We start from the raw sequence: 14,378 nt of genomic DNA, 5'->3' as shown, positions 1-14,378 counted from the left end.
AATAGCCCTGCGTACGATGCTGTGTGTTCCGCTACAGCTAATAGCCCCGCTCACCACAATAACCGCTCACCGCTGTGGTGAGCGGGCTATTAGCTGTAGCGGAACACACAGCATCGTACGCAGGGCTATGGCGCCTGTCAATAGACACTCCGATGTTTTTATTTATAACGATGTCATCGTGGTACCTTTTCGAGGGACAAGTGTGAATCGAAATCGCACTGTCGACAGGACGGTCTGTTGTCAGTCTCTATACAACAACGCGCCAGGGCGGTGTTCTCGGTGGAATTCTTGAGTCGCGAGAAAAGAACTTGACAGTTCAAGTGAATACACTGTGGTACTGTACTCTAGTTTGAAGTCAAAAATTGATTATGGAAGGACTGTGATTCATCCGAGTCGTCGGGATACCATGTGGAGCGAAACCGTCATGACTTCAAAACGTTCACCAAGGAGTTACTTTGTATGCATTGAATCGTACAAAGCAAGAGGTATGGATGCAAATCATTGTAAAAATAATATACAATTAAAGCTGCAAGCAGCGTTGGCGGGGCCCAAGCGGTTAGCATGGTTGAAATATCTTGCACTAATGATGTTATGTGCAAAATTTGAGCTTCAAAAAGTAGGATTTTGAACATCATCTAATAGTTACTGTACATTTCACTTGAAATCTAATATTTTACGGAAAATCCAATATGGCAGCAAAACCATGTGACCGATCAAAACGCATTTCGCAAACTTGACACACATCACACTTAAGATGGTATATGCAAAATTTTTGTCAAATCGGTGTTTGTTCGGGAGAAGAAGATTTTTAAAGATTAAATCACGATTTTCAAAAACTCCAATATGGCGGCCAAACCACGTGACCGATCCAAACGCCTTTCACAAACATGAAAGAGATTACACTTAAGATGTTACACATAAAATTTCAGCTCAATTGGTGTGTTGGTTGTGGAGAAGAAGATTTTTAAATATTAAATCATGATTTTCCTAAAATCCAATATGGCAGCCAAACCACGTGACCGATCAAAACGCCTTTTGCAAACTTGAAAGAGATCACACTTAAGGTGTTACTAGTCAAATTTCAGTCGAATCGGTGTGTTGGTTCAGGAGGAGAAGATTTTTAAAGATTGAATCACGATTTTCGCAAAATCCAATATGGCGGCCAGACCATATGACCGATCAAAACGCCTTTCGCAAACTTGAAAGAGATCACACTTAAGATGTTAAACGTCAAAATTCAGTTGAATCGGTGTGTTGGTTCTGCAGAAGAAGATTTTTAAAGATTAAATAACGATTTTTGCAAAAATCCAAATGGCGGCCAGACCACGTGACCGATCGAAACGCTTTTCGCAAACTTGAAAGAGATCACACTTAAGATGTTACATGTCAAAATTCAGTTGAATCGGGGTGTTGGTTCTGGAGAAGAAGATTTTTGAAGATTAAATCACGATTTTCTCAAAATCCAATATGGCGGCCAAACCACGTGACCGATCAAAACGCCTTTCGCAAACTAAAAAGAGATCACACTTAAGATGCTACATGTGAAGTTTCAGTCGAATCGGTGTTTTGGTTCTGAAGAAGAAGATTTTTAAATATTAAATCGCGATTTTCGAAAAATCCAATATGGCGGCCAAACCACGTGACCGATCAAAAGGCCTTTCGCAAACTTGAAAGAGATCACACTTAAGATGTTACATGTCAAATTTCAATCGAATCTGTGTATTGGTTCTGGAATAGAAGATTTTTAAAGATTAAATCACGATTTTCGCAAAATCCAATATGGCGGCCAAACCATGTGACCGATCAAAACGCCTTTCGCAAACTTGAAAGAGATCACACTTAAGATGTTTTATGTCAAATTTCAGTCGAATCGGTGTGTTGGTTCAGGAGAAGAAGATTTTTAAAGATTAAATGAGGATTTTCGCAAAAAATCCAATATGGCGGCCAGACCACGTGACCGATTAAAACGCCTTTCGCAAACTTGAAAGAGATCACACTTAAGATGCTACATGTCAAATTTCAGTTGAATCGGTGTGTTCGTTCTGGAGAAGAAGATTTTTGAAGATAAATCACGATTTTGCAAAATCCAATATGGCGGCCAAACCACGTGACCGATCAAAACGCCTTTCGCAAACTTGAAAGAGATCACACTTAAGATGTTACATGTGAAATTTCAGTCAAATCGGTTTTGGTTCTGGAGAAGAAGATTTTTAAAGAATAAATCACGATTTTTGCAAAATCCAATATGGCGGCCAAGGTCACGTGACCGCATGCGATTTTATTAGCAAATTCTAAAGACCTTAGGCCATGCTTGCTATACAAAAAATTTCAAATCGACTAGACCCCTGGGTCTTCTGGAGAAGCCATTTTTAGGTTTTTGGAAAATCCAATATGGCCGCCAGGTCACGTGACCAATCGAAATTTGTATACCAGGTGCACGAGATCTCATAGGTACCTATTAGCCCTGCAAGTTTCAGAAGTTTGCGGTAAGCGGTGGTTGAGTTCTAGGTCGACAAAAAAAGAGCGGAAGGAGAAGAAGAAGAAGAAGTAGAAGAAAGTTGAATTCCTACGAAACCAATAGGGGCCCAGCCGTAGGCTTGGGCCCCTAATTAATCACTATGATACGATTGCTCGCGAATTACCGGTGAATAGTTGGATAGCGTTCGAGCTCCCTCACACTGGTAAAAGGTTTGTTTCTGTTGTCGCTCACTTCATTTGAGAGTGTGCAGCGCGCTTGATCACTTCCACCTCCGTTTTCCCGCGAAGTCATAGCACAAATCTACACAATATTACACAAAATCCTGAACCTGGAACTCGCCACCGCCAGCTGAAGTATGGCCTATGGGTTCCGGATGTGACAATGACATAAGTACCGCTTTCTAACGAGGGCGCACTGACAGGAAGGGTGTCTACGTCTGAGCACAGGGGGTTGTCTACATGTCCGTCCCCAGGGGTGGGCAGGTGTTTCGTTGTATCGCTAATAAAGATATATTCTACCAACCTTTAGTGTTTCGGTCTTAACTTAGCACTGCCCTTGACAATCTTGCGTATACGTTTTATCAACATGCTGCCCGTCTATTATCTGATGAGGTTGAGTGCCTAATTTGCCAAAGTAATCAAGGGTAAATTACTAATCTGTGGACGCTCTCACCGGATTATCACCGGATTAAATCTGACAAAGTCAACAACGATACCTTGCTGGTGCGTACGTTGTTGACTCTGTCAAAGTTAATCCGGTGATAATCTGGTGACTGCGTCCACAGATTAGTAATTTACCTCGTTTACTTTGGCAAATTAGGCACTCAAACTCATCAGATAATAGACTAAATTACTACCCTTGCTTGCCTTGGCGAATTACGCAATCAAACTGATAAGATAATAGACGCAACACAGTGACAAAACTTCGCTAAAAATTGTCAAAGGACGTACGAAAAAAGAAATCGTTACAAAACCAGCGCTAACATAAGGCAAAGACACCAAAGCTTCAAAGAAAGGTTGGTAATATAACTCTTTATTGGCACTATATATCATAGTAAAACATGTTAAAATAAAATAAACCATAGCAAGAAGAACCCTGTCCTTAGACAAGACACCCCTACCCCTGGGGACTGACTTTGTTGCAATTCCCTATGGTCTGAGTCGAGCCCTTCACCGGAAGGAGCCCACACATTTCGTGACGTAAATGAGACCATTACCCCCCCCCCCCAATTCAGGGCACAGGCGCTCCTTAGCTGGGTAGTCTGCTAATTAGATCGATTTTCGGATCGATCTATTGATCCCGTAGTCGATACGCCCGCCACTTCAACCTAAGTGGCGGGCATATTGACTACGGGATCAATAGATCGATCCGAAAATCGATCTACTTAGCAGACTACCCAGTTAAGGAGCGCCTGTGATTCAGGGCCATGATATTGCAACCCACCTCCGAGCTCAAACCCTGATGATTTGGTGGTTTTATCGGAAACTGCCACAGGTTTACAACATAGTATCAACAATCTCAAAAATTATTGTGAAAAATGGGGATAGCCATAAACTATAACAAAACAAAAATAATGATATTTAACAAATCTGGCCATAAAATACATAAATACAAATTTTTCCATGATGATAAAGAATTGGAAATTGTTCAAAAATATAAGTACTTAGGATTAACATTAACAAATAATGGTAAATTTAACTTAGCAATAAATGACCTCAGTTACAGAGCTCTTAAAGCAAAATTTAAGATCAGACAACTATTAAGATCAGAAAATATTCGTCCAGTACGAACATTTTTAAAACTCTTTGAAGCAGTTATTCAGCCAATTCTACTTTATTGTGCAGAAATATGGGGTCCATAGGTGATAAACTTAGGGACTGGTCAGTTTCTTCGGCCTGGGGGGGCCGGTGGATTATTTTTTGCCGACGTCAAAAAGTGGCTGACCCCCCCTATGCCAAATTTTGAAAACAGGGTGACCCCCCCTATTCCAAATTTCGAAAACAAGGTGACCCCCCCCCCCCCCGGCGCGCGACATAGGTAAAGCAAAAGGTGGACAAAAAATTATATATATTATATATATATATATATATATATAATATATATATATATATATTATATATATATATATTATATATATATTATATTTACATTTTACATTTTACATATATTTATATTTTAAATAGTCATTCTATGTTTTAATGAAATTGTTGACATGTCAGTTGTAAGATAGGAATTTCAAAGTGTCAATCTTAAAGTTTGAATACAGTACATTTGAATGAGCTTATTTGAATGAGCTTTGAATGTATTTCACACTTTCTATGCTTAACCAGATGTCCTGAACTGTTGTACAGAAATGGCTGTCAATCATTAATATCAAAGAGGAAAAAAAAGCAGTGAATCAAAAACTTTGATGGGTGTAAAGACTTGCCAACCATCCAATTAAATCTCCTGAGGAGCCTTAGAGAGCTTTTTTAGCCAAATCTGATGTGTACAGTGTCTGAGAGGACCTTTTCTTGTAACATTGAAACCATAAAAGCACAGCTAATAATGACAAAAACTGCCTTTTTAACTGTTATTTTGTTCATAAAAAAGCATCTTTCTACAGAAAACCTGTGACACAAAGGAAAATAATTGCATCAATGAGAAGGAAAGATATCTTGTCATTTTTCTATCTCTAAAATAAGTCACTGTATCAAATATATATTGTGAAATATTTGTGCATGTTGCTTTCTCATACTGAATTCTCATAGAGAGAACAGAAAAGTATCAGGAATTTGTCATCCTTTTCATATGAAATGCAGATTTCATAATGGTACACTTTCACTTAGCAAACATCAAGATATCTCTGATTTATTAAAGTATGGCGCCCGAAGGGCGTGCCGAAAAATATGAAACATCCTGATATCTCTGATATATATGCCTTGTATATTAAAGTCATGCACCTGAACGGCATGCTGAAAAATGTCTGATATATTAAAGTAATGAGCTTGAAGAGCACGCTGAAAAATATTGAACATACAGATATCTCTGATGTATGTATGCTTGATATGTTTAAGTTGGGTGTGCTGAAAAATATGACTGATTATTAAAGTTACGCGCCCGAAGGGCGCGCCGAAAAATACAACTGAATAATGAAATTTGTGGCTGACACTAGCATTTTAGGCAATGATGAGCCTGTGTCAAAATTCAAAAACACACTGACCCCCCCTATTGGGCATTTCAAAAACAAGGTGACCCCCCCCATCACCAAAGTCAAAAACAGGGTGACCCCCCCATGAATCCACCGGCCCCCCCCCCCCGGCTGAAGAAACTGACCAGTCCCTTAGAAGCTTAAACTTAAACTCTAGTGTTGAAAAGACACAAACAAAATTTTTGAAGTCAGTCCTGCAGGTCCACTGCAAAAACTGTGGGTTGTTTACCATTGCAAGCTAAAATCGCACTTTCTATGTTAAAATATTGGGGGAAAATTATTTCAAGTCCTGAAACATACCAAAATGAAAGGGAGTCAGAAACTACTCAGAACTGGGTGTTTACAGTACATAAATTATTGTCACGCTTTGGCTTTGAAAAAATTTGGAAAAATCAACATGTAGACAAAACAGATTTAAAAAACATAGGTTTCAAAATACAAGAACATTTTAGACACAAAATACATAATGTATTATTTAATGATAGTAAATAGGGCAATATGAAAAATAAATTAAGGACATACCGCTTATTCAAAACACACCAACATTAAGAAACTTACTTAGATACTGTGAAAAATCCACGCACAAGGGCTTCTCTAACACAATTTAGACTAAGTGCACACCAACTTAACATAGAAACAGGTAGACATCGTAAAATGGGAGCAGAAAAACGTCTCTGCCCATGTTGCAAGAGTAACAAAATAGAAGATGAAATACACTTTTTACTCTTATGCCCATTATATAACAAAGAAAGAATACAAATCCTCCGTTTAAACCCCTTGACTACCTATGGCGCCGGATATTTCCGGCGCCATATTGAATTACCATATACCTTGAGTGCCGGAAATATCTGGCACAGTTAAATAGGCGTATTTGCTTTGATTTTGTCGCTAAAAATCCCGAATCATCCCGAATCATATTATCAATATGACTGGTCACATGACTGGTCATGTGTTTGGTCATGTGATATGCTGTTCCCTAAAATGTATTTTTAAATATTGTGAAATATTTTTGATAAATCATAACCATTTTAGATGCATGTTACTGCAAGGAAGACTTAAAGCAGGTGTTTACAAATATAAAATGTGTTGATTTTCAAATACAGAATCATGTCAGATGCTGATGTTTATGGTTCATTTACTCTGCCTTTAGTGAGAAAAATCTTAAATAGGTACATCTATAAATAAGTAAAGGGTAGTTATTATTACATATATGTAAAGACAATGCCATGAAAATTGCAACTGTATTCAAATTTGCATCATTTTATGGATTCAAAATACGTCCTGATGCTTCAAATATTCATATTCTTGCCAACTCTGGTCACATGACGTGTCATGTGATCAGTCACGTGACCTGGAAATACAAAATTGATGTATGAAAAAGTGGGAAATTTCATGCTGATTCAGAAAATATATGGTTTATTGGTACTACTTATTTTTACTCTAAGCAGTGTTCATGCAATGACCACACCCCCGATTTTATTAATATTTACATTAGGGGCCTGGTATATAGGAATACATTGGCCTTGGTAGTCAAGGGGTTTAAAAGACAAGAAACAAAGTTTAACTGAAACATTGAAATAATGACAAACAATAACACAGCTGTTTCTTTGGCAAAATTTATTTATTGTTGTTTTGAAAAGAGAAAATTTTATATTATTTCTAAGTGAATTTGGAATTTTTTCTCTTTCATTCTGACTTGTTCAACTTGAAGTTGAATATCTTTATTGTATGTGCTAATATGCCAGAGTGGCATACAGTTCAATAAAGATCAATTCTATTCTATTCTATTCTTATCTCCGTCCTGTGGCGGAGCAGGTCGGAAAATTTGCATAGTTTATTGCGCATGCGAAGTAGACACTACCCACATAATCTACAACACTTTTTCAGTTTTAACTTGTAAAAGAACCTTGTTTTACCATACCAACTTTTAGGAAGCTGAGGAAAAACCCAGTTTGACGTCCTGAGCCAAATGGACAAACAAAACCGCTTTTGTCGCTAAATAGAAAACGTTTAACTTTCCCCTGAAAGAAATTTATTTATTTTCCCTCGAAACCAAATACCTCATCAGTGAACTCATTGTAACAATTTTTAGAATGCATTTGCTCACAAGTGATACTTTAAAAGCTGTAGTTAAAAGGCGGAGGAAATTCTTCCGTGGTGATTTCCTGTATTATTATTATTATTATTATTATTATTACAAGTTTAGGGGCTATAAGTATTATATAGAAATCTAAAAACATTTCATTGAAGCTATGTGGGAATTCTGAAAAAGAGGTGTTGTTTATTTTAATTTTGTCAATAGGGGTGACTTCCAATTGTTGTATGTGCAGCGCAGAATTATGCATCATACTGTACGGAGAGAGGGAGGATATCATTAAGCCAAGGGGTAATTAAATGCATGTCGGAAAAGTGACACTAAGCAGTTTAAGCGATACCAGCAGGCCTAGACGTTTAACATTTGTGCGAACTTTATGGATACACATTCAATCGGTTCAATGTAATTTTGTTTTTAGTTTTCTTCCACCAAAAGTCACGACTATGAAAAAGATTTCCAATATATATTAACAATCTCTCTCTCTCTCTCTCTCTCTCTCTCTCTCTCTCTTTGGTATAATATTTCTGTTGATAACTGGATTTTTACACTCGATATTTGGTCTTTATTGTAACCCAAAATATCCCTTTGATATAACACATTCTGTTGATTACTGGATTTTTAGGTGGAATCTTTGAAAACTGGTAATTTTTACTCCTGAAATGGTTGCCATGGAAACATCTCACATTAAAAATGAGTGATTTCTTTTTGGTGTGCTAACCAGAAAAACCCTTATTATAAATTTTTACATCAATCAATAGTTCTTTAATAGGAATTAGGGAAAAAGTGACATTTTCAATCCCAAAATAGTTACCATGGCAACTTGAAACATTAAAATAAGTCTGGTTTTTGTGTTCTCTGACCCGAACTCCCCCACAAGATAATTTTTTATATCAATCAAAGTAACTTTCATGGGATATTAGAAAAACTGAAATTTTCAACCCCTAAAATGGTTACCATGGAAACATGGGGCAGTGAAATTGATATCATATTTGGTCTTCTCGACCCAAAATACCCTTATGGTGAAATTTTCATGGAAATTGAACCTATTATTATTCGCGTTATTATTTCTATATAATACTTATATTAATTATTTGGTTGTTTCAAAAGCTTACATAAAACGAAAAAGACTAACATAGTGACAGGACTGGAAATGCCAGTTAAGCCGTATTAGAGGATTAAGTGTTGCTAAACACATATTTTCCGCTGCCATAAGTCTCAGTATTTTATTAAAGCTTGGCCTATACAAACAAATTATGAAGTTCACAAGGTTAATTTTCAATTTTGATGAGAGGGTCAAAATAATCTCCATGGCAACTTAGCAAATATTTACAACGAAAACATCACGAGATTTCTAAAAGTTAACAGTATTTGCGAATAAAGGTCCTTTTCGTAATTTGCATAGTTATTTTGTGAACACTTATTATCAAAGAAGTGTTCGAAGGTTACTTTCTTTATTGGTACAAAATACTTTGTGACAATGCAAATATATATATACCAACTTTACAATGCTGTTCGTAGAATTATGAGATAAAAAGTTGACACGACAAGAATACTGTCCATGAGTTGAGAAGATTACCGTAGCGTGTGAAAGTAGTTATGGCACGAAAATAGTTTGCAGCAATCTGTATCAATCTGATTAAAATCAGATGTAGAGTACGGTGACGTCTTCTTATGCGTACGTGGTATTCTCTCGCTGTCGCCTCTCACTACGAGACGACAGCGAGAGAATACCGGCCGCGTACGCATAAGAAGACGTCGCCGTACTCTACATCTGATTTTAATCAGATTGTCTGTACTATCTGACTAAAATTTAAATGTCTCAGCACGGAGAAACCTGCTCTATAACGTTAAAACCCCTCTCTTGTTAAGAAACGACAAATTCATCTAAGTTCCTAGCATTCTTCAATATGCTAAGGGCAATAATATTGTCCACACTTAAGAAAAGTCTTGGACTTTGCTGCAATCTGCAATATCCAACAAGCTATGCATAATGCAAAATTATTAAAATGTCTCAGCTCTGAGCAATCTGCACTGACGTTAAAACTCCGTCAAGGCTAAGAAATTACCAATCTATTTCAGTCCGTAGCATCCGCCAATAAACTCAGGACTCTATCTAAGGGACTTGTCAGTTTCTTCGGCCTGGGGAGGGGGGGGGGAGGCGCGGTGGTTTATTTTTTGCCAACGTCAAAAAGTGGCTGCCCCCCCATTCCAAATTTTGAAAACAGGGTGACCCCCCATTCCAAATTTCGAAAACAGCTAGGGTGACCCCCCCCCCTTGCGCGACATAGGTAAAACAAAAGGTGGACATAAATTATATATATATATATATATATATATATATATATATATATATATTATATTTTACATATATTTATATTTTAAATAGTCATTCTATGTTTTAATGAAATTGTTGACATGTCAGTTGTAAGATAGGAATTTCAAAGTGTCAATCGTAAAGTTTGAATACAGTACATTTTGAATGAGCTGTGAATGTATTCACATCATCTATGCTTACCCAGATGTCCTGAACTGTTGTACAGATATGGATGTCAATCATTAATATCAAAGAGGAAAAAGCAGTGAATCAAAACTTTGATGGGTGTTAAGACTTGCCAACCATGCATCCAATTAAATCTCCTGAGGAGCCATAGAGAGCTTTTTTAGCCAAATCTGATGTGTACAGTGTCTGAGAGGACCTTTTCTTGTTTACAAACATTGAAACCATAAAAGTACAGCTAATAATGACAAAAACTGCCTTTAATAGTCATAGTCAAACGCATGTTAAAATATTGGCATAAGTTAGTTTTCAGTGATGACATTCTGTTACGTTCAGCGTATCTTTCTGCAAGATATCATTCAAAGTGGTTTGAGTTCATTCAAAACATACTAGATACTTATAGCGAGGGTAATATTTGGTCAGCTGTGTGTAACATTAATGCCACTATTAAAATTGTACAGAATAACTTACGCAAACATTATCAAGTTTCTTGGTACAGTGATTTACACAATGATAATAAGTCTCTTGGGAAGGGAAATAATAAGCTCAGAACGTACAAAGAATTTAAAACTAAGTTTGGTTTAGAGAATTACTTACTGGATATTAAGAACTTACGCTGTAGAAAATTGGTCACAAAACTTCGTATTTCTGATCACTGTTTACAAATCGAGTTGGGCAGAAGGTCAAAACCAAGAATTCCACCTGAATCCAGATTTTGTAAGTTTTGTAAGTCTTCCGTCGAGGATGAATTTCACTATTTAATGAAGTGTCAAAAATATAATAGTGATAGAGAAGTTCTCTTTTCTGCAATGAAGTTGTATTATCCTATATTTGATAGTTTAAATGAAAGAGATAAGTTTTTGTACATTTTAACTTCAGATGATACGCTGTCTCTCATGAAATATATTACAAACACTATGTTTCCCCCAGCAGCTGCAGGTAAAGACATAGACAACAATGTTTTATGCAATGTTTAGTTTTGTTCTTGCTATACTGCACTTTCCGAAGTGTGTTGTTATGCAATAAAGTGATTTAATATTTTGTTCATAAAAAAGCATCTTTCTACAGGAAACCTGTGACACAAAGGAAAATAGTTGCATCTATGAGAAGGAAAGATATCTTGTCATTTTTCTATCTCTAAAATAAGTCACTGTATCAAATATATATTGTGAAATAATAGTGCATGTTGCTTTCTCATACTGAATTCTCATAGAGAGAACAGAAAAATATCAGGAATTTGTCATTCTTTTTATATGAAATGCAGATTTCATAATGGTACACTTTCACTTAGCAAACATCAACACATATATCTCAGATTTATTAAAGTATGGCGCCCGAAGGGCGTGCCGAAAAATATGAAACATGCTGAGATCTCTGATATATATGCCTTGTATATTAAAGTCATGCACCTGAAGGGCGTGCTGAAAAATGTCTGATATATTAAAGTAATGAGCTTGAATAGCACGCTGAAAAAATTATTGAACATACAGATATCTCTGATATAAATATGCTTGATATGTTAAAATTGGGTGTGCCGAAAAATATGACTGATTATTAAAGTTACGCGCCCAAAGGGTGCGCCGAAAAATACAACTGAATGATGAAATTTGTGGCTGACACTAGCATTTTAGGCAATGATGAGCCTGTTTCAAAATTCAAAAACACACTGACCCCCCTATTGGGCATTTCAAAAACATTGTGACCCCCCCTATCACCAAAATCAAAAACAGGGTGACCCCCATGAATCCACCCCCAGGCTGAAGACCAGTCCCTAAAGTCAACGGATAGGTAAAGTCTATCACTTTGCAGCAATGTGCAATATCTGATGCGCAAAAATGATCAAAATGTCTCAGCTCGGAGCAAACTGCACTAACCTTAAAACTCCGTCCACGTTACAGACGTTAAGAAATTACCTACGGTATCTATCCGCCAGTCCGTTGTATCCTACCCAATGAGCTAAGAACTCTATCTAAAGTCCATGGAAACGAAAAGTCAATAATTTGCAGCAATCTGCAATATCAAATACGCTGTGTATATTACGAAACGATTAAAATGTCTAAGCTCGGAGTAAAAACTCCGTCCAGGCTGAGAAATTACCAATCTTAGGGTTAGGGTTAGGGTTAGGGTTAGGGTTAGGGTTAGGGTTAGGAATTAAGAAATTACCTACGGTATCTATCCGCCAGTCCGTTGTATCCTACCCAATGAGCTAAGAACTCTATCTAAAGTCCATGGAAACGAAAAGTCAATAATTTGCAGCAATCTGCAATATCAAATACGCTGTGTATATTACGAAACGGTTAAAATGTCTCAGCTCGGAGTAAAAACTCCGTCCAGGCTGAGAAATTACCAATCTTAGATCTCAGTCCGTAGAATACTCCAATATGCTCGGGACTCTATCTATAGTCAACATTCATGAAAAAATGCTACGTTTCCAACAAACTGCAATCCAATACGCTATGTATGACGAAACGGTTGAAATATCTCAGTTTAGAGCAAACTGCACTAGCCTTAAAACTCCATCCACGTTAGTCCGTTGTATCCTACAGTGAGCTCAGGACTCTATCTAAAGTCCATTGATACGAAAAGTCAATAATTTGCAGCAATCTGCAATATCCAATACGCTGTGTATATGACGAAACTGAGTTTAAATGTCTCAGCTCGGAGCAAACTGCACTAACGTTAAAACTCCGTCCATGTTAAAGGCGCCCTTCTCAATCCCAGGTTCTCGCATTAGCGAATGTGTCAATAGCCCATGAACAGTTTGTCATTCTTTTGTTTTCCATTGAATATTTCATCAAGTCACTAATTTATATTAGATAAATCTGATAATTGAATGGGGCTCAAATCTATTTTAGTCCGTTGCATCCTCCGGTAAGCTCAGGACTCTATCTAAAATCCACGGATACGAAAAGTGACTGTCTTTGCAGTAATTTTCAATATATGCTTTGTAAGTATGACGATACGGTTATAATGTCTCAGCTCGAAACAAACTGCACTAACATTAAATGTCCATGTTTAAAAACAATTTTCCAATTAACCTCAGTCCGCACATCCTCCAACAAGCTCAGGACTCTATCGATAGTCAAGATTCGTGAAAAAATAGTGTCAATGACACTGTGCTCCCATTTTACAGAGATACTAAGTACCAGTACACACATGACATTGAATTCTTACAGGTTGATTACTGAGAAAATTCCATTGCAAGTCCAAATTAATCCTTTACCCCAGCAATATGAAATAATAGAATCTCACACCCCCAACGACCTAGGGGGATCAGATTTCTCACCTGCGAGTTTGAGACAAAATATCCCCAACCAGTGTGAGAAATCTGATCCCAGGTCCTTGGTGAGTGAGATTCTTTTTCTCACATGACCAAAAAAGCACTAAATTCACATTGGACACGTACAAAGTTATTCAAAATCATGACAACTCTGTCATCTGCCACTGTACTATGACCTGCTTACTTTGTAGTTCCGGTCTGTGTGTTACTTGTCGTGCCATCGGATAACATTCTGTCCTGCCATTAGATAACATTCTGCGTGTGGAACGAAAAAGTCTGTTTATCATCCAATCAGAGCTCGTGTAATATTTACTTCAGAGTGTGGGACGATTTCTGAGTGTGTGGGATCGATTTTCCCCACACCGTCGATCCCGCACTCCCAGCAGCCAGGAATGTGAGAATGCTCCATCTCACGACTTTTACACATCTGACAGAAAACAACCCTAGGATCAAGACTATCATGTTTTTAAGCAATCCAACAAATACTTTGGGAGAAAATGATTTTTTGACAAAAAATGGGAAGAATTTTCCCAAAAATACAAATATGAAAAATTTCACCACAATTTGAACGAATCTGACAAAGGCAAACCTGGGATTTTTTGACAAAAAATGGGGAAAATAATTGCCCCAAAAATACAAATATGAAAATTTCACCACAATTTGAACGAATCTGACAAAGGCAAACCTGGGATCATACATACAAGTTTTCAAGGCAATGGGATGAGCGCTTTCAAAAAAAGTTTTTTGACCAAAAACGGGAAAATCGCCCAAAAATACAACTTTCAACATTTCACCACAATTTGAAGAAATATAACTAAAGTCACTATAATTATTTAA

General features: G+C 37.0%; 2 protein-coding genes across 5 annotated transcripts in view; one reads left to right on the top strand and one right to left on the bottom strand.

Moving 5' to 3' along the window:
• LOC139150804 (methyltransferase-like 26) overlaps window positions 1-14,378 on the bottom strand; it is a 29,301-nt gene that overhangs the window by 9,899 nt on the left and 5,024 nt on the right. Inside the window, exon 1 of one of the 4 annotated variants that reach the window (XM_070723195.1) lies at window positions 2,643-2,873. The exons of 1 other annotated variant lie outside the window; for it this stretch is intronic. In XM_070723195.1, the coding sequence (XP_070579296.1) occupies window positions 2,643-2,770 (128 nt within the window). In that variant the 5' untranslated portion in view covers window positions 2,771-2,873. Of the gene's footprint in view, window positions 1-185; window positions 334-2,642; window positions 2,874-14,378 lie in introns of those variants that run through there. 2 more of the 4 variants (XM_070723197.1, XM_070723198.1) reach the window with 2 other exon arrangements.
• The window catches only part of LOC139150805 (mapk-regulated corepressor-interacting protein 1-like), a 74,554-nt gene continuing 60,528 nt past the window's right edge, over window positions 353-14,378 (top strand). Inside the window, exon 1 of the mRNA XM_070723200.1 lies at window positions 353-485. Coding sequence (XP_070579301.1) covers window positions 407-485 — 79 coding nt within the window. The 5' untranslated portion in view covers window positions 353-406. The remainder of the gene's footprint in view (window positions 486-14,378) is intronic.

Source organism: Ptychodera flava, chromosome 15 (genome assembly GCF_041260155.1).
Source record: "Ptychodera flava strain L36383 chromosome 15, AS_Pfla_20210202, whole genome shotgun sequence".
In the NCBI taxonomy this organism is placed as follows: Eukaryota; Metazoa; Hemichordata; class Enteropneusta; family Ptychoderidae; genus Ptychodera; species Ptychodera flava.
Note: the sequence above shows the minus strand (reverse complement) of the source record. Positions and strands in the feature narration are given on the sequence as shown.